This window comes from Nomascus leucogenys, chromosome 20 (assembly GCF_006542625.1).
Source record: "Nomascus leucogenys isolate Asia chromosome 20, Asia_NLE_v1, whole genome shotgun sequence".
NCBI classification, from domain to species: domain Eukaryota; kingdom Metazoa; phylum Chordata; class Mammalia; order Primates; family Hylobatidae; genus Nomascus; species Nomascus leucogenys.
In genome coordinates, this window is record NC_044400.1 from 81,014,427 (window position 1) to 81,032,663 (window position 18,237).

General features: G+C 54.5%; 1 protein-coding gene across 1 annotated transcript; it reads left to right on the forward strand.

Annotated features, from left to right (window-relative positions):
- The first annotated feature begins 2,573 nt into the window (after positions 1-2,573).
- On the forward strand, positions 2,574-17,811 carry TNIP2 (TNFAIP3 interacting protein 2). The gene is made up of 6 exons (XM_012499828.2): positions 2,574-2,955; positions 11,228-11,518; positions 13,623-13,712; positions 14,215-14,463; positions 14,643-14,762; positions 16,939-17,811. Exons 1-6 carry the CDS (start codon positions 2,680-2,682, stop codon positions 17,200-17,202), a joined length of 1,290 nt encoding a protein of 429 aa, XP_012355282.2. The 5' UTR covers positions 2,574-2,679; the 3' UTR covers positions 17,203-17,811.
- Positions 17,812-18,237: the final 426 nt, after the last annotated feature.

Below are 18,237 nucleotides of genomic sequence, written 5' to 3' on the forward strand. Positions count from 1 at the left end.
TGCCACCATGCCTGCCTAATTTTTGTATTTTTAGTACAGACAGGGTTTCACCATGTTGGCCAGAGTGGCCTCCAACTCCTGACCTCAGGAGTTCTGCCTGCCTTGGCCTCCCAAAGTGTTGGGATTACAGGTGTGAGCCACCACACCCGGCCTATTGTTTCCTTATACACATTTTCCCCTTCCTTTCCTTACACAAAATTTCCATACGTTGCAATTCTTGTTTTGGAAAAGGATCTGTCTCCACTATTACAATGTCCACGCATGAGTCCCCAGTGCCTGGCCCAGTACCTGAATTTGCATTGAAGGCAAGAGCATGCTGGGTACTTTCCATGTGACCTTACTGAATATTTACAACACCCTCTAAGACAAGTGTTTTTGGAAGTCTGGGATCCCTCATCCACAATTCTGAAATCTAAAAAGCTCAGAAACCTGAAATAGTTTTCTTTCTTTTTTTTCTCAGAGACAGGGTCTCACTGTGTGGCCCAGGCTGGAGAGCAGTGGCACAATCACTGCTTACTGCAGCATCAGACCCCTGGGCTCAAGCAATCCTCCTATCTCAGCCTCCTGAGTATCTAGGACTACAGGCACACACCATCACACCCACTTAGTTTCTTTTAACTTTTTGTAGAGATGGGGTTTTGCTATGTTGCCCAGGCTGGGCTCCAACTCCTGGGCTCAAGCGATCCTCCTGCGTTGGCCTCCCTGGGTGGGATTACAGGCATGAGCCACTGCACCTGGCCCCAAAATGTTTTTGTTAAAGGTGGTACAAAATCTAACTTCAACAGCTACAAGGCTTTTTCTGATCTTCATTAATCTCACAGTCTGAATGGTCACCCTGTCTTTGCAGAAATTGTAATCTATCTGGTTTTGTGGTGCTGTACCATGCCCCAGTGGGAGCATGAAGTCAGATTTTAGCTGTTCATTTTCCGTTGCTGCAGAACAAACTATCCCAAATGTTAGTAGCTTCAAACAACAATAAGCATATATTATCTCATCCAGTTTCTGTGGTCAGGGACTCAGGAGCAGTTTAACTGGGTGGTTCTGGCCCAGGGTCTCCCATAGAGTCAGAGTCAGTATGTCAGTGGGGGCTACTGTCTTCTGAAGGCTTGACTAGGCTCGGAGGATACAGTCCCAAGGTGGCTTCTTCACCACAGTGGGCAAGTGGGCGCTGGCTGCTGCCGTGAAGCCTCAGTTCCTTGCCACATGGACCTCTTTACAGGGCTACTTGATGATAGGGTGAGTGGCTTCCCCCAGAGCAGATGCTCCGAAAGAGGGCAAGGCAGTAGCCGTGATGTCTTGTGGGAGCTAGCTGGGGAAGTCACACTCCATCATTTCTGCAGTACCCTCTTAGTCACCCAGGTCAGCCCTCTCCAGTGGATTGGAGGGGACTACACAGGAGCATGGATATTGGAAGGAGGGGATCCTCTTTGGGGGCTGGCTCCCCCAGTTATATGTACCTATTTGAAATAAAAAAATCCTCGTTTCTAAAATACACATGGCGGCCTGGCGTGGTGACTCACGCCTACAATCCCAGCACTTTGGGAGGCCGAGGCGGGTGGATCACTTGAGGCCAGGGGTTCGAGACCAGCCTGACCAATATGGTGAAACCCTGTCTCTACTAAAAATACAAGAAATTAGCCAGGTGTGGTGGCGGGCGCCTGTAATCCCAGCTACTCGGGAGGCTGAGGCAGGAGAATTGCCTGAGCCTGGGAGGCGGAGGTTGCAGTGAGCCGAGATCGCGCCATTGCACTCCAGCCTGGGCAACAGAGCAAAACTCCGTCTCAAAAAGAAGAAAAAAAAGGAAAGAAAAAAGAAAGCGGCGTGCGGGGCAGAGGGTTGGAGCTCTTTCTGGGCTCAGTGTCCCCATGTGACGGAACGCATGCCACGTGCTTGGTGCGCGGCGAGCTCAGCTCCTGGAGCTTCTGTTGCTCCTGTGGCCGCAAGTCCTGCAGCCTCGCGGGCAGATTCAGACCCACACTCAGCTCCAACGCTTGGGGGTTGTCTTTAAGCCCTCCTTTCCATCAGAGGCTGATGAGTCCCCAAACTCACGGGCTGAGTTCGACTCTCCGACAACGCCTCAGAGGCGGATGTTTGGGGCCACTGGAATAAGCCCAGCACCAGCTGGCGTGTGGACAGCCTCGGGGGCCAGGCCAACTCTCTGGAACGGGTGAGGACGGCAGGGGCGGGGCCGGGCTGTATGCGGTGGGAGGGGTGGGGCCGGGCGAGAAGGGGCTGGGCGGGCTGCCGTTGGGCGGGGCTGCGCGGGGGAGGGCGGGGCTGCGCGGGGGAGGGCGGGGCTGCGCGGGGGAGGGCGGGGCTGCGCGGGGGAGGGCGGGGCTGCGGGGGGGGGGGGCTGCGGGGGGGCGGGGCTGCGGGGAGGGCGGGGCTGCGCGGGGGAGGGCGGGGCTGCGCGGGGGAGGGCGGGGCTGCGCGGGGGAGGGCGGGGCTGCGGGGGAGGGCGGGGCTGCGGGGGAGGGCGGGGCTGCGGGGGAGGGCGGGGCTGCGGGGGGAGGGCGGGGCTGCGGGGGAGGGCGGGGCTGCGGGGGGGAGGGCGGGGCGGCCGGGCTGTTGTGGGTAGGCGGGGCGCACCGGGGAAAGTTCCGGGAAGGGCGGCAGCCGGCGGGGCCCGGGCGCGGAAGTTGCCGGCGGCCGCGGGGCCTCCCGGGCAGGCCTACAGCCATGTCCCGGGACCCGGGGTCGGGCGGCTGGGAGGAGGCCCCGCGCGCAGCCGCCGCGCTCTGCACCCTGTACCACGAGGCCGGACAGCGGCTGCGCCGCCTGCAGGACCAGCTGGCCGCCCGCGACGCCCTCATCGCTCGCCTCCGCGCCCGCCTGGCCGCGCTGGAGGGGGACGCCGCGCCGTCGCTAGTGGACGCGCTGCTGGAGCAGGTTGCGCGCTTCCGGGAGCAGCTGCGGCGGCAGGAGGGCGGCGCCGCCGAGGCCCAGATGCGCCAGGTACGAGGGCAGGCACAGAGGAGCTGCGGGCGCGGGAGTGCGTGTGGCGGCCGCCGGGTCCTGGGTGGGTGAGCGGGCCCCGGGTCCTGAGGGGTTGAGGGGCCACCAGGTCCTGGGCGTTGAGGGGGTGCCGGGTCCTGGGGTTGAGGGGACACTAGGTTCTGGGGGTAAGGGGGCCCCGGGTCCTGAGGGGTTGAGGGAGCACCAGGTGCTGGAGGTGAGAGGGCACTGAGTTCTGGGGTGTGAGGGGTCCCTGGGGAGTGAGGGGTGCTGGGTCCTGGGTGGGTGAGCGGGCCCCGGGTCCTGAGGGGTTGAGGGGGTACCGGGCCCTGGGGTTGAGGGGGTGCCGGGTCCTGGGGTTGAGGGGGCACCAGGTTCTGGGGGTCAGAGGGGGCCCCGGGTCCTGAGGGGTTGAGGGAGCACCAGGTGCTGGAGGTGAGGGGGCACTGAGTTCTGGGGTGTGAGGGGTCACTGGGGAGTGAGGGGGTGCTGGGTCCTGGGGGTGATAGGGTAACAGGTTCTGGGGGTGAGGGGACCCTGGGTCCTAGGGAAGAGAGGGGGACCAGGTCCTGAGGGGGGTAAGGGGACACCACGGGCTGAGGTGTGCTGGGTTCTGGAGGGTGAAGGGGTGCTGGGTCCTGGGGGCTTTGAGGGGTCACCAGGTCCTGGTGGAGGTGAAGGGGCTCTGGGTCCTGGGGGTGAGGGTGCAAGGTGCTGAAGGGGATAAGGGAATGCTGGATCCTGGGGGGTTGGGAGGGCACTGGGTCCTGGGGGGGATGGTGAGGAGGCACTGGGTTCTGAGGAGGGGGGTTGGTGCAGTTCTTGGGTTTTGTGTGTGTGTGGTGTATGTTCAGGTTGGCTCTTAGGGGTATTTTGAGGTTCGTGTGTGGGAACACATTCTGAGGGGTGTGTGTGTGTGTCTGTGTGTGTATGCTGTGTGTGTTGTGTAGTGTGTATGTTCCGGTTGGTTCTTAGGGGTGTTTTGAAGTGTGTGTGCGGGAGACACGTTCTGAGGGGTGTATATGGTGTGTGTGTGTGCGCACGCATGTGTGTCTTGGGTCCAAGGTCAGTGTACTCATATTGTGTTCTAGAGTCCCTTCCAGCCCTCACCCATGCATGTGTCTTTCACCAGTGGCGCTTCAGCTCTATGCTGGGAGCAATGGCAAATGCAGCCCCTGTGTCTGATAATGGACACAAATCCTAGACTGGGTGCAGTGGCTCACGCCTGTAATCCCAGTACTTTGGGAGGCAAGGTGGGCAGATTGCCTGAGCCGAGGAGTTTGAGACAAGCCTGAGCAACGTGGTGAAACCCTGTCTACAAAAAGTACAAAAAATTAGCCAGGCATGGTGGCGCACGCCTGTGCTCCCAGCCACTAGGGAGGTTTAGGTGGGAGGATCACTTGAGCCCGGGAGGCAGAGGTTGCAGTGAGCCAAGATCGCACCACTGCACTCCAACCTGGGTGACAAAGTGAGACCTTGTCTGAAAAAATTAAATTACAAATGGACACAAGGGGCCAGGCGCAGTGGCTCACACCTGTAATCCCAGCACTTTGGGAGGCCAAGGCAGCTGGATCACAAGGTCAGGAGATCGAGACCATCCTGGCTAACATGGTGAAAACCCATCTCTACTAAAAATACAAAAAATTAGCTGGGCGTGGTGGCAGGCGCCTATAGTCCCAGCTACTTGGGAGGCAGAGGCAGGAGAATGGCGTGAACCCGGGAGGCAGAGCTTGCAGTGAGCCGAGATTGTGCCACTGCACTCCAGCCTGGGTGACAGAGTGAGACTCCGTCTCAAAAAAAAAAAAGACACAAATCCTAACTTTCTTCATTTTGTCCTTGTCTGTGATGTTTATGTCTGTTTTTTAATGATAAACTATAAGCACCACAACAGCAGTATAAGTAACAGGTTTTTTGTGCAGTAGTATTTGCAAGCATCTGAAACATTCGCGTGAGCTCTGGCATCTATTATTCCATTTGATTCATGGCTATTATCCTAGTTTTCCCAGGAAAGAAACTAAGCCTGCAAAGGCAGTAGTCTGCGAAAGATAGTTTTTGTCTCCAGGGTTGGCCCCACAGCCTGATTTTAGAGAGAAAAAGAAACATGCCTTTAAAAAAAAAAAAATTATAAAAGCAATTTTGAATATCTGAAAAATAAAGAATAAAATAGCCACTGTAATTCCACAGTGCAGGGATGACTAGTGTTAATCTCTTGGCATGCCTTCTTCCTGTTTTTCCTCTGCGTATAGGGTGTGTGTACACTTGGCATGGTTATGTTCTACTTCATACTAGGTTGTCAGTATCTACATCATTTAAAATACTTTCAGCAGCCAGTGTCTCCCCTACTCCACTCTCTTCCTCTTTCTGGAAGGTACATCCTGACTCACTACAGCAGAAGGGAAGTTTAGAGGTCAACTGGTCTGCACCAACAGATTTTAGAGTTGTGGATACCACGAGCCACAGATGAGTACAGACCAAGGACCCGGAGGGACACTCTGAAGTCATCTCCAGAATGTTGGTGGGATAGAGGATGCAGAGACCTCACAACCAGAGCAGTATACTTGCAGTCTGGTGGCCATTGGTGTTCAGCTCACATGTGTCCCCGGTGTCCTATGGATCTGGCCACTCACCAAGCAGCTTATTGCAGCTTCCTGGTAGCCTCAGATAGAATTAGTTCTGTGGTCCCAGTATTACTGGCCCTGGTCCTGTCTTCCCAACAACATGTAAGCATGTAGGTTTTATTTTGGGATTTTTATTTTTATTTTTTTTTGAGACAAGGTCTCACTCTGTCACCCAGGCTGGAGTACAGTGGCACAAACATGGCTCACTGCGGCCTCAACCTCCTGGGCTTACGTGATCCTCCTGCCTCAGCCTTCCATATAGCTGGGACCACAGGAGTGTGCCATGACACCTGGCTAATTTTGTTTATTTTTTTTGTAGAGACAGGATCTTTCTCTGTTGCCCAGGCTGGTCTAGAACTCCTTTCTTCAAGTGATCCCCCTGCCTTGACCTCCCGAAGTGCTGGGATTACAGGCATGGGCCACCATGCCCAGCATGGGATTTTTAATTATTTAAGGAACATTTTAATGATTTAGTTTTGTCTGTTTGTTTGTTTTTTGTTTTGTTTTTTAGAGACAGGGTCTTGCTCTGTGACACTGCCACCTAGGCTGGAATGCCTGGGACCATCACAGCTCACTGTAACCTTGAACTCCTGGGCTCAACCAGCCCTCCCGTCACGGCCTCCTGAGTGTCTAGGACTATAGGTGAAGAGCCTACGGCAAGGACTGTGAGCCGCCACCCCTGGCTGACTTCTTAAGTTTTAGTAGAGAAGGGGTCTCATGACCTGGGCTCAAACTCCTGGCCTCCAGGGATCCTCCTGTCTCGACCTCCCGAAGTGCTGGTATTACAGGCATGAGCCACTGTGCCTGGCCTTATCTGGTATTTTATGCAATTACGTATTTATTGCTCATCCCAGCATTCAATCTGAGGTCAATCACGGAACCTGTGGAAGAATGGAGAGGTCTGTCACCTCCTGTAGGCCCTGGGTTCACGGAGGTGGCAGTGCAGAGTTAAAGACACAGCAGGAAGCAAGCTGTTGCTAGGTTGCCCTCATCTATGACCATGTCAGTGAGCCCATTAGGAGCAGGAACCCTGGACCAATAGGGACTGAGGGCTCCCAGAGAGAGTGCTGAGGCTCAGGGTGTGGAGGAGCTGACGAGTGCATCTGTCATCAAGCTGTGGTCAGTGTGTGATGGGGCAAGATCCAGCCAGAGAATTGTGGTCCTCACTGCAGCCACAGCTGGACTTGAGACCTTACCTCATCTGTAACACAAGGCCTGAGTGGATAACTTTACAAAGCCCCTCCAGTTAATACTTTCTGGAATAATGACACCAATTCATTGTGCAACCTGGTCCTGCCCAACCCTATCCTGTCACCACTCTAGGGACCAGCTTCATAGGCTTTGCCTGGTCCTGGCGTATCAGCCCCCTTTCCTTTCCAGCTTAGATTTGCTTTGCTTTGCTTGCTTTCTTGGCTCTTTCTTTTCTTTTCTCTTCTCTTCTTTCTTTCCTTCCTTACTCCTTTTTTTTTTTTTTTTTTTTAGACTGAGTTTTGCTCTGTCGCCAGGCTGGAGTGCAGTGGTGGGATCTTGGCTCAGTGCAACCTCCACCTCCCGGGTTCAAGCAATTCTCCTGCCTCAGCCTCCTGGGTAGCTGGGACTACAGGTACCCACCACCACACCTGGCTAATTTTTTGTATCTTTAGTAGGGACGGGGTTTCACCATTTTGGCCAGGCTGATCTTGAACTCCTGACCTCGTGATCCACCTGCCTCAGCCTCCCAAAGTGCTGGGATTGCAGGCGTGAGCCACCACCCTGGGCCACTTTCCTTGTTACTTTCTTTCTTCTTTTCTCCTCCCTCCCCTTCCCTCCCCTCTCCTCCCCTCCCCTCCCGTCCCCTCTTTTTGATAGGGTCACTCTGTTGCCCAGGCTGGAGTGCAGTAGCATGATCATAGCTCACTGCAGCCTTGACCTCCCTGGCTTAAGTGATCCTCCTGTCTCAGCCTCCCGAGTAGCTGTGACTACAAGCGCCCACCACCATGCCTGGCTAACGTTTTTTGTATTTTTTGTAGAGATGGGGTCTCGCCATGTTGCCCAGGCTAGTCCCAACCCTTGGGCTGAAGTGATCCTCCCATCTTGGCCTCCCAAAGTGCTGGGATTGCAGGCTTTGGGAGAATACACTTATGTTGTTTAAGACACCAAGTTTGTGATACTTTGTTGCAGCAGTGCTAAAAGCCAAGAGGCCACTGTGCCTCTTATTTTTAAGGCCAATCCACAAGACTATTAATAGAGCTGTTTACACTTTTGTGTTCTGAGCTGTGGAGTTGTGGGTCCCAGCAACAGGCTTTCCTGAGAGATGTCAGCCCAGTCGCTGACTAGTCTGTGTGTTGTGCCCGTGTGTGTAGAGCCACAGCTCCAGCACATACCTGGTTTTCTGACCACAGTGGTCGAGGTGCTGTTGCGTCCTGAGGACTGTTACTGGCTGGACAAGGCATTCCGACAGATAAACCAGCACAAAGCTCTGCAACTTCAGAGCCAGTGACAAATGCCAGAAGCCCGGGGGCTTGAGGGGTCTTGGGGCCCTCATGCTGCTGAGGGGAGGATCAGTGGGGCAGCCCTTTGCAGGGCTGGCCTGCCCCCACGAGTTGAGCATAGAGCCTGGGTCCTGATCTGTCTCTGTATGGCCGTCTTATTCCCATTTACTGGGCGTCTGTGTGGGGCTGGGCTCAGTGCTGAGTACTAGGGTGTGGAGGCAAGAGAGAGCCACGCCCTGAGGATCTGCGAGCTGTGGATGTGCTGCCCTCCTGTTTGTGGAGTCGTTTGTTTCTGCTACTGTCAGCATTTGACCAACGCAGGAAGGAGGCTCCGAAATCAGATTTTACCTGGGCACAGGGACCCCTGCTGAGGCAGGAGGAGGATTGCTTGAGGCCAGGAGTTCAAGACCAGCTTAGGCAACATAGCCACACCCTGTATCTATTAAAAAAACAAAACAAAACAGAAGTTGGGTTTTGCTCAAAGTCCTTTATCCCTGAAGAGGGTCTCACTGTCACCCAGGCTAGAGTGCAGTGGCACCATCACAGCACACTGCAGCCTTGACCGCCAGCCCATGGTCCCAGTTATTCGGGAGGTTGAGACGGGAGGATCACTTGGGCCCAGGAGTTCAAGGCTGCAGTGAGCTATGATTATGCCACTGTACTGCTGCCTCGGTGTCAGAGCGAGACCCTGTCTCTAAAAAAATAATAATAATAATAATCAGGGTTCCTGCAGTAATAGGGCTTAGTATTTTGTTCCATTGTGATGAGAATATTCTAGGTTCCTGGTCTCTGTCCTTTCTCACCTCAAGTACTAGAGACAGAGGCTGGACCCTTCTCCTGCCACTTCTGGGGGAAGCTTGGGCTTCTCCCTGACTTTTCTGAAACTGTTTCTTCACTTGTGGGATGGACTAGTTGAGCCTGCTTCACCTCCTTCATGTAATACACTGTTGGAGGATTCTTTGAAAATGGAAAAGCACAAATTTAAGGCCAGGTATTAAAAAATTGTCAGGTCAGATGTGGTGGCTCATGCCTGTAATCCCAGCACTTTGGGAGGCTGAGGCAGGCGGATCACTCAAGTCCAGGACCAGCCTGGGCAACATGGTGAAACCTTGTCTCTACAAAAAATACAGAAATTAGCCAGGTACGGCATGCACTTATAATCCAACTACTTAGGGTGCTGAGGCAAGAGGATCACTTGAGCCTGGGAGGTGGAGGCTACAGTGAACCATGATGGTACCACTGTACTCCAGCCTGGGTGACAGGGCGAGACTCTGTCTCAAAAAAAAATTGTCATTTTAAGAACCTTTTTAAATTCTTTAAGAAGTAATTGGGGTGGGGTGTGTTAGTTTCCTAGAGCTGCTATAACAAAGTAACACAAACTAGGGGGCTTCAAGCAACAGAAACTTAATCTTTCACAGTTCTAGAGGCCAGAAGCCGGAAACCAAGGCATCGGCTCTCTCTGAAGGTTCGAGGGAAGGATCTTCCTCGCCTCTTCAGCTTCCTGTGGGGGCCGCCAATCCTTGGTGTTCCTTGGCCTTTATTCACAAGACAAGACGTCACTCATATCTTTGTTGTCACAGGGCCTTCTTCTCTCTGTGTCTGTCCAGACTTCCGTCTTCTTATAAGGACACCAGTCCCGTCCTAATCCAGTTTGTCCTCACCTTAACTAATTACATCTGCAAAGACCCTATCTCTAAATAAGATTTCATTCCCAGATACCAGGGAATGGGGGGTTTGGTTGTGGACATCTTTTTGGGGTTACCCACTGCAGTGTAGTTTCTACTTTTCCTACCAAAAAAGTGCTTGGAATTGCCACTTTGATAATTTGATGATAACTGGGTGTGGTGGCTTGAGCCTGTAGTCCCAGCTATTCAGGGGGCTGAGGTGGGAGGATTTGCTTGAGCCTAGGAGTTTAAGACCAGTGTGGGCTATAGATAGCGAGACCTGCATCTCAAAAAAACATTTTGATGATATGAAATCTAAAATTACGAACTTGCTTGTGAAAATAGAATTTGGCGGGGTGCAGTGGCTCACACCTGTCATCCCAGCACTTTGGGAAGCCAAGGCGGGTGGATCGCTTGAGCCCAGGAGTTCAAGACCAGCCTGAGCATCACAGCAAAACCCTGTCTCTACAAAATACGAAAAAAGTTAGCCAGGCATGGTGGCACGTGCCTGTAGTCCCAGCTACTCAGGTTAGGATGGAGAATCGCTTGGGCCTGGGGAGGTCGAGGCTGCAGTGAGCCATGATTGTGCCACTGCACTCTAGCCTGGGTGACAGTGAGACCCTGCCTCAAAAAAAAAAAAAAAAATGCTGGGTGCAGTGGCTCACGCCTATAATCGCAGTACTTTGGGAGGCTGAGGTGGGCAGATTGTCTGAGGTCAGGAATTCGAGACTAGCCTGGCCAACATGGTGAAACCCCATCTCTACTAAAAATACAAAAATTGGGCTGGGCGCGGTGGCTCACGCCTGTAATCCCAGCACTTTGGGAGGCCGAGGTGGGCGGATGCTGAGGTGGGCGGATGCTGAGGTGGGCGGATCATGAGGTCAGGAGATCGAGACCATCCTGGTTAACATGGTGAAACCCCATCTCTACTAAAAATACAAAAAATTAGCCGGGCGTCATGGCGGGCACCTGTAGTCCCAGCTACTCGGGAGGCTGAGGCAGGAGAACGGCGTGAACCTCGGAGGTGGAGCTTGCAGTGAGCTGAGATCGCGCCACTGCACTCCAGCCTGGGGGACACAGCGAGACTCCGTCTCAAAAAAAAAAAAAAAAAGCTGGGCGTGGTGGTGGGCGCCTATAATTCCAGCTACTGAGGAGGCTGAGGTGGGAGAATCGCTTGAACCTGGGAGGTGGAGGTTGCAGTGAGCCAAGATTGTGCCACTGCACTCTAGCCTGGGCAACGGAGTGAGACTCTGTCTCAAAAAAAAAAAAAAAAAAAAAAAAAAAATGTAAGATGAAGTTTCAGAACAGAACATTGTAGGCTGAAAAACTCCAGAGTTAATAGTTCAAATGCCCGACTTCTGAGTGAGTAATGATTAGTTCAAACGCCCAACTTCTGAGTGAGTATGTTTGTGTCTGGTGATGGGGCATCCATGCCAGGTCTCCTTTTGCTTTCTGAACATTTGCTCTTGACACGGCTTCTTTTAATTCAGTAAACTGTGCTTTTAAATCTTCCACTTAGGAAATTGAGAGGCTGACTGAGCGACTAGAAGAAAAAGAGAGGGAGATGCAGCAGCTGCTGAACCAGCCCCAACATGAGCGAGAGAAGGAGGTCGTCCTGCTGCGGAGGAGCATGGCAGAAGGGGAGCGCGCCCGGGCCGCCAGTGACGTCCTGTGCCGCTCCTTGGCCAACGAGACCCATCAGCTGCGGAGGACGCTGACCGCCACCGCCCACATGTGTCAGCATCTGGCCAAGTGTCTGGATGAACGACAGCACGCACAAAGGAATGTGGAGGAGAAAAGTCCTGACCAGGTAGGCCACAGTGTAAGCAGAGTGTGGTGAAGACCCCTGTGTGCTGGGAGCATTGCCTACAGGCCCCTGATCACAGAGGTCGGGGGGTGCCCCAGAACCCACTTCTGTTCTCAGTAATGAGAGTCAGCTGATGGGGCAAAGCTCACTCATCCAAGGGTTTCTTTTAAAGTGATGGAACATGGAAAATGTAATAGGAAAGCAGGCAGCCACCTCACTGCCCAGCACCAGGCCTATAGCTGACCCTGCTCCCAGGTGGGAGATGGCACTTGGCTTTCATCTGCCTCAGCTGAGGATGAGGAGGAAGAGCTGAGGGTGGCAGAGCGGCCTGGAGGAAGTGTAGTCACATCCTCACCTGAGGAAACTGAAGCAGAGCCAGGTGGTACTGCTGCGGATGGGGAGTGCCTCCAGTTCCACACCCCAAACTCCTGGAAGGACCGTGGGTGCCCACCTTCTGCAGGCTCAGTGTGTCTGAGTGCATCTAGGCACAGCTGGAACTGCCATCTCCAAAGCCGGCTTTAGGCATGTCCTTGCCAGCAGCACGGGCTGCCACAAGCTTGGAGACCTGGCTCAGGGCCACAGCCTCCTCATCATCAAAGCAAGGGCCAGGGGGCAGCGGCGCCAAGTGACAGTGAGGGCCAAAGAAGGGTTCGCTGGACCTCCAGGATAGGCTGGATCTGGGCTGTAGCTCTCTGTGGGGTCTAGTGGGAGAGAGAAGGACTGTGGGAGTTTCAGCATCAGGAGAAACCAGGGGGCTCCTAGGCAGAAGAGTAGGGGAGCAGTGGCCCAAGGCATCTGTGTGCCAGGCACCTTCCATCTTGCTGGTGCTTGTGGTCTGTGTGTGGCAGGCAGGGAAATGGAGGCACTCCGTGTACATCTCACCCAGGCTGAGGCCCCATCTCACTCACACTGCCCCACACAGGGCCTCTCGCTCGGGTCCTTTCTAGGCAGTCCTCTGAGGCAGCACCAAGGTTCATGCGGAAACACGCGCTGGGATATTCTGCGGCAGACAGTACATCCCGCGCCCATCAGCAGCTTCACCGAGGCGCCCACTGGGGAGAAGCTTGGTCTGAGAACTGCCCACCTCAGCTGGGTGGATTCCAGGCGGGGAACCTCAGAGGGGACACAGCTGCATTCAGAAACCAAAGGAAAAGTGCCATCTGGGCGGAGGCAGGGTGTTCTGGTCTGATTTTGAGTCACTGTGTCATTTCCCTCTGGGGATTTGAAAGGAGCCACACACAGCGTTGAGCCTGAGGCGGGGGTGGGGCCAGTGGCAGGGTAGGCCCTCATCACAGTCTCTAAATAAGTGTCACTTCTCAGCCCTGAACTCAGCTGAGTCACCCGGGGCTTCCCGGTGTAGGCTGCGTTAGGACATGCACTTCCTTTGTCATTTGAGGGGAATTCTCAAAAATTATGTCACTGAGATACAGTCAGAATTGTACGGTACACACGAGTTTCAGGAGACTTTTCATTCAGCTCTGTAGTTGTTAGTGGGGGTTGGTTTGGGTTGTGGTTTCTGTGACTCCTGTCCCTGCGTGGGGCAGAGGTTAGATTGCTGTGTCCAGAATCACCTGGTTGGACCCGATTGTCTGCAGACAGGACATGGGCTCCACAGGAGGTAAGCAGGGTGCATGGCCAGGCCCACCCTGGGCAGCTGGAGGCCCCCTTGCTGGAGATGCTCTGGTTTACAATGGGATTCAGCCTCCTGCCTTCCCTGCTGTCTGTGGTAATGGCAAATCTCTGGCAATGAGAGACTTTATCGTGTCTGGTGTGCCAATCCCTGCAGACATGACGGCTTTAGAAGATTCACATTGCAGATATTTAAAAGACAAACAGCTCAAACTGGTAGGTAGGACGGGATAAGGACAGTATCAAAGATGATGTGGCCTGAAGACCATCCAGGCTCTGACCTGGGCCTGGTAGGGGTGGGCCTGGGCAGGGAGAAGGTGGTCCCTTGTCCCTGCTTTGCTTCTCTACCAAATGAATGGTCACTACCGGCTGCATTGGGGGATGCAGTGATAATCTGTGGCCTCAGCCTCTGGCTCTAGCTTTCCCCTCTCTTGCTGTATGTGACAAAGTGTCTTCTCTCTGTCCCTTCCTCATGCAGTCAGAACATACAGGTGGGCACACCTCTGTCCAGAGTGTTATTGAGAAGTTGCAGGAAGAAAATCGACTGTTAAAACAGAAGGTGACTCACGTGAGTGTCTTTCACATTTTGTTGGAGAAGAACACACGGCTTAGAAACTGTAAGTGAGGGTTCTTTCCTTGGCGGATGCCCAGAGGTTGCCCCCCCGCCCTCTGGCCACTATGACTTGATACACACAGTCTCTAGAGACTGGACTTTTTTGCTTAAAACGACGTACAGGACATGTCCTGTCCATCTCCATCCCCCTAAAATTAATCCACAAGTCAGTGAAGGAGATGCAAGAGTTAGCAGCAGGAGGTCTGTTTTCTAAGACAGAAAAGCTGCACCGAATCCACCTCTGTTTATGCTGCTTGCGTACGGGTGTCATCACGGTGCCTCAGGATTCTCTGGCGGGCCTAGTGTCTGCTCTCTACAGCACAGGGAGGGGCAGCTTCCATTTAAGAGGAAACTCTCACTCAGCGAATCACTGCTAGTACATAGTTCACACTGGGTGCTGGCTTGAGCAGCTTTGTCAGCTGCCTTCACCGTGAGCTTTCCGGCTCCACCTCTTCAGGTTGAAGACCTCAATGCCAAGTGGCAGCGCTACGACGCCAGCAGGGACGAATACGTGAGGGGGCTCCATGCGCAGCTCAGGGGGCTGCAGATCCCCCGTGATTCCGAGCTGATGAGGAAGGAGATCTCCCGGCTCAACAGACAGTTGGAAGAGAAAATAAATGACTGTGCCGAAGTGAAGCAGGAGCTGGCGGCCTCCAGGACGGCCCGGGATGCTGCGCTGGAGCGGGTGCAGATGCTGGAACAGCAGGTGTCTGTCCCTTGGGCTCCGGACGGCACCGACCAGATGTGTGGTGGCCCAAATCATGGGACAGGCTGGGCTGAAAGCTTGCTGGCACTCAGCGGGCAGTGGTCACGGTGGGGGTGGGAGAAGCCTGGGGGGCACTTCCTCCTTCCTTCAGCAGAAATGTGTGTCTCGCCTCTCTTCAGATTCTTGCTTACAAGGATGACTTCATGTCAGAAAGGGCCGATCGGGAACGGGCTCAAAGTAGGATTCAAGAACTGGAGGAAAAGGTCACCTCTCTGCTGCACCAGGTGTCCTGGAGACAGGTAGAGTATGAGGGTGTTTTTCTTCTTGCTTAGGGTTAGTGTTTTTGTTTCTCTTCTCATGAGATTAGAGCCTTTCTGTGTCTGCCAAGGCCCTGATTTGCTGGTGATGAGGGTTGTGGTGGGCCCCTCCCTGCTCTGGGGAGAGCCACCTGGCCTGGTACCTGGGCGTGGTCATGGAAAGCCTCCCTGTTATACTGTTTAGTTATGGAGGAGGCTGGCATGGTGGCCTGTCTTAGCAGAGGTGGCTGTCCTCAGGGCCCGTCTGTCACTGTCGTGCAGTCAGAGAGCACGTCTCGGGCCTCAGAGTGTGAGCTCCCTACGTGTCCTGACCTGTCTGTGAGGCGGGAACCCCGCTTACCTTGTCATGTAGATGTGATGGCCCTGGGTGTCCAGTAACATCCCCAGCTCAGCCTGGCATGTGGAGCTGGGCCTTGCAGGCCAAGGGCCCCTCACCCCACCCCGGGGCTCAGTGCTTTTCCTACCATGGGGTACCTTGAGGGAGGCCTGGCATGAATGGGAACCAATGAAGTTCCTCAGCGTATGACCCATGGCCTCTTCCTTCTCCTCACTGACTTGTGCTCTGCAAAAATCCAGGGGAAGTTTGTTTAGCTCCTCATCAAGTACCTAACACACTTTTGGCCCTGGGAATAGCCTGGGCCCCACTCAAAGAGCTTCCTCTCCTGGCACAGACTGAACAGTAGTGATGCCCCTTGAGAATCGATGCACCCTGGGCTGGAGCTGGGATGCCAACCGTGTTTCAGGGTGTTTCAGGGACCCTGGGCTGTGAGGCCACCCCCACTGCCCTGTTCCGAGCAGCCACTGGGCCTCAGTGGTTTCTGCTTCTCCTCCGCATGAAGGGCACAGGAGTCATGGTGGACGCCTTTTCTAACACACCCTGGGACTAAGTCCGCAGCAGAGGGCTGGACACAGGCAGCAGTTTGTACTCGTGCATGAAGGAGGAGGAACCTGGTGGGGAACTGTGTCTCCCCCCGTTAAGTTCACAGGCTGACAAGGAGGCACTGGAGGCTTCACCAGCCACAGCAGGCCCTGCCTTAAGCCCCTGCCCAGCCCTCGCGGCCTTCTTGGCATCACAGAATGGAGTGTGTATGGGCAGCTCCCCATCCCCCAATTTCAGATTCTCCGAAGTCCCTGGCACAGGGATTCTTCAGCATGTCCCCTGGGCAGGAATGGGAACATCTTGCAACAGAACTACCTGTGGGTTTTCCTGGGATTTGGTTTTGCCTGTGGGTTTTCTGGCCTTCATGAATTCAAGGAAGCGTGTGATTTGGATTGAAGGATCACTGTTGGTACAATCATGAGGATGGTCTCAGGCTGCCTCTCAAAGATTTCGGACCAGATGAACTGGTTCCAGACTTGCAGGCCCAGATTCTTACCCTTGAGGGTAAAGTTTCTGGGGGGGCCTGCAGACCTTGTACTAAGTGGCCTCGGTCCCTTTCAGCAGTAGCCTGTGGCCCCTCGAGGGTTGCTCCGTCCCTAGATGGCACAGTCAGGGACAGTGGTGCTGAAGGCATGGGTGATAAGCTGTAGTCTCATCAGGGAAAGTCCACATTCAGACAGGAAGTGGAAGCGCCAGGGCCTGCTGGAATGAAGTTCCCAGGCAAGCAGTGAGGGCCACAGGCCGCAGTGCTTCAGGATGGATGTTTGGAGAACACGTGCCAGGCCGTGCCAAGTGGTTGGTGGGGCCAAGCCAGGGACATCTCTTGCTGCTACTGAAGGACCCCCTGAGCCCCAGAGTGCTCAGCACACCCAAGCCCCACAGAGGAGGTGCAGGGTAGGGTTGGGACTCAGTGTGCCCAACTCCCCACCAGAGGCTCTGCCACCTCCACTCTGTGGTGTGTGGGCCACATCATCAGGGCCACCTTCTCAGTCGGGTCTCTTAGGGCTGATGGGTCCAACTGAACAGGACTTCCACCAAGGGGTTGAGGAGTGGACCACACTAGGGCCTGTTTCTTCATGAGCACATGAGGGAGCGTGTGTGTGATCTCCTCATTCACTGAGCACCCCCTTGTCTGGGCTCTGGGGCGCAGCAGGAAGCAAAGTGAGGGACTGAAGTTCCGCTCAGGGATAGATGAAGTACCTCTAGTTGCTGGAACCTGAGACCCGCTTTGTGACCTTCAGCACACTCCACGTAAATAGACCCTTGCCTTTTCTCCAGGATTCTCGAGAGCCAGACGCCCGCCGGATTCACGCTGGGAGCAAAACTGCCAAGTACTTGGCCACCGATGCATTGGAGCTTATGGGGCCTGGTGGCTGGAGACCTGGGACTGGGTCCCAGCAGTTGGAACCCCCTGCAGAGGGCGGGCATCCTGGCACGGCCCAGAGAGGCCAGGGGGACCTTCAGTGCCCTCACTGCCTGCAGTGCTTCGGTGACGAGCAAGGTGAAGAGCTCCTCAGGCATGTGGCCGAGTGCTGCCAGTGACCGAGACTCACCCATGCCCTTGCGGCCCCCTGGCCCGGCGCAGCTGCCCTCAGGGACAGGGTGGGTGCTCTCAGATGCCATGGGTTGAGCTCTACTGAGAGTGAAGTCCCCTAGAATAGGTGCGGGGCACTGTGATCGTTCACTCTGGTCCCCCTTTGGTTATGGAACAGGCTGGGTCACAGGGAACTGCCAGTGAGGCTGGAGGTGGAGATGGGGTCAGGAACATCTGGCAGAGGGAGGTCCCAGTCTGTGTCTCCATCAGGCTGAAGCCAGAGCAATCTGGTGCTAGCGTGCCAGCCCCTCCCCCAGCCTGCACCTGGGCATGCCGCAGCTTGCCAGAAAGAGGTGGCTGCCTATGGGAGTCACTTGTATGGTCCCCAGGGTGGAAGTCCCATCCTGTTCTATAGAATGAAGTGTCTTCTCTCTGCCTTGAACCAGTCAAATGGAGTATTGCAGCTGCACGTCACACTAGGGTGGCCACCCCTGCCATTGTGAGCCACATGTCTGCAGTGAGAAACTGCATTGCAGTAGCATTTGTCATCTATCTGGAAGTTAAAGCACACTTATTTTATTCACCTATTTTTATAATAAACATTCTTGCTACTGTGACTGCTCTGAGAATTTGTGTTGGAAGCTGGGGTGCAGGGACTGAGCAGTATTTACAGCAGCTGGCATGGGCAAACACTCCTGCTGTTGCCTTCTGCCAGGGCACCAAGACAAGGGGGTCAGTGGGAGCCTGGCTGTATTAGGGTTCCCTAGAGGGACAGAACTAATGGAACAGATAGATAGATATATAAAGGGGAGTGTGTTAAGTATTAACTCACATGATCACAAGTTCCCACAATAGGCCGTCTGCAGGCTGAGGAACAAGGAGAGCCAGTCCAAGTTCTGAAACGGAAGAACTTGGAGTCCTATGTTCAAGGGCAGGAAGCATCCAGCACGGAGCAAAATGTAGGCTGGGAGGCCAGGCCAGTCTCTCTTTTCACATTTTTCTGCCTGCTTATATTCTGGCTGCACTGGCAGCTGATTAGATGG

What these genes read in the sequence shown, in the direction of transcription:
- TNIP2 (XM_012499828.2), top strand. Translation starts at nt 2,680, where the DNA reads ATGTCCCGGGACCCGGGGTCGGGCGGCTGGGAGGAGGCCCCGCGCGCA. An exon ending in TAAAACAGAAGGTGACTCAC is followed by an intron (nt 13,713 to 14,214) that starts GTGAGTGTCTTT and finishes CCACCTCTTCAG; the next exon opens with GTTGAAGACCTCAATGCCAA. An exon ending in TGCAGATGCTGGAACAGCAG is followed by an intron (nt 14,464 to 14,642) that starts GTGTCTGTCCCT and finishes GCCTCTCTTCAG; the next exon opens with ATTCTTGCTTACAAGGATGA.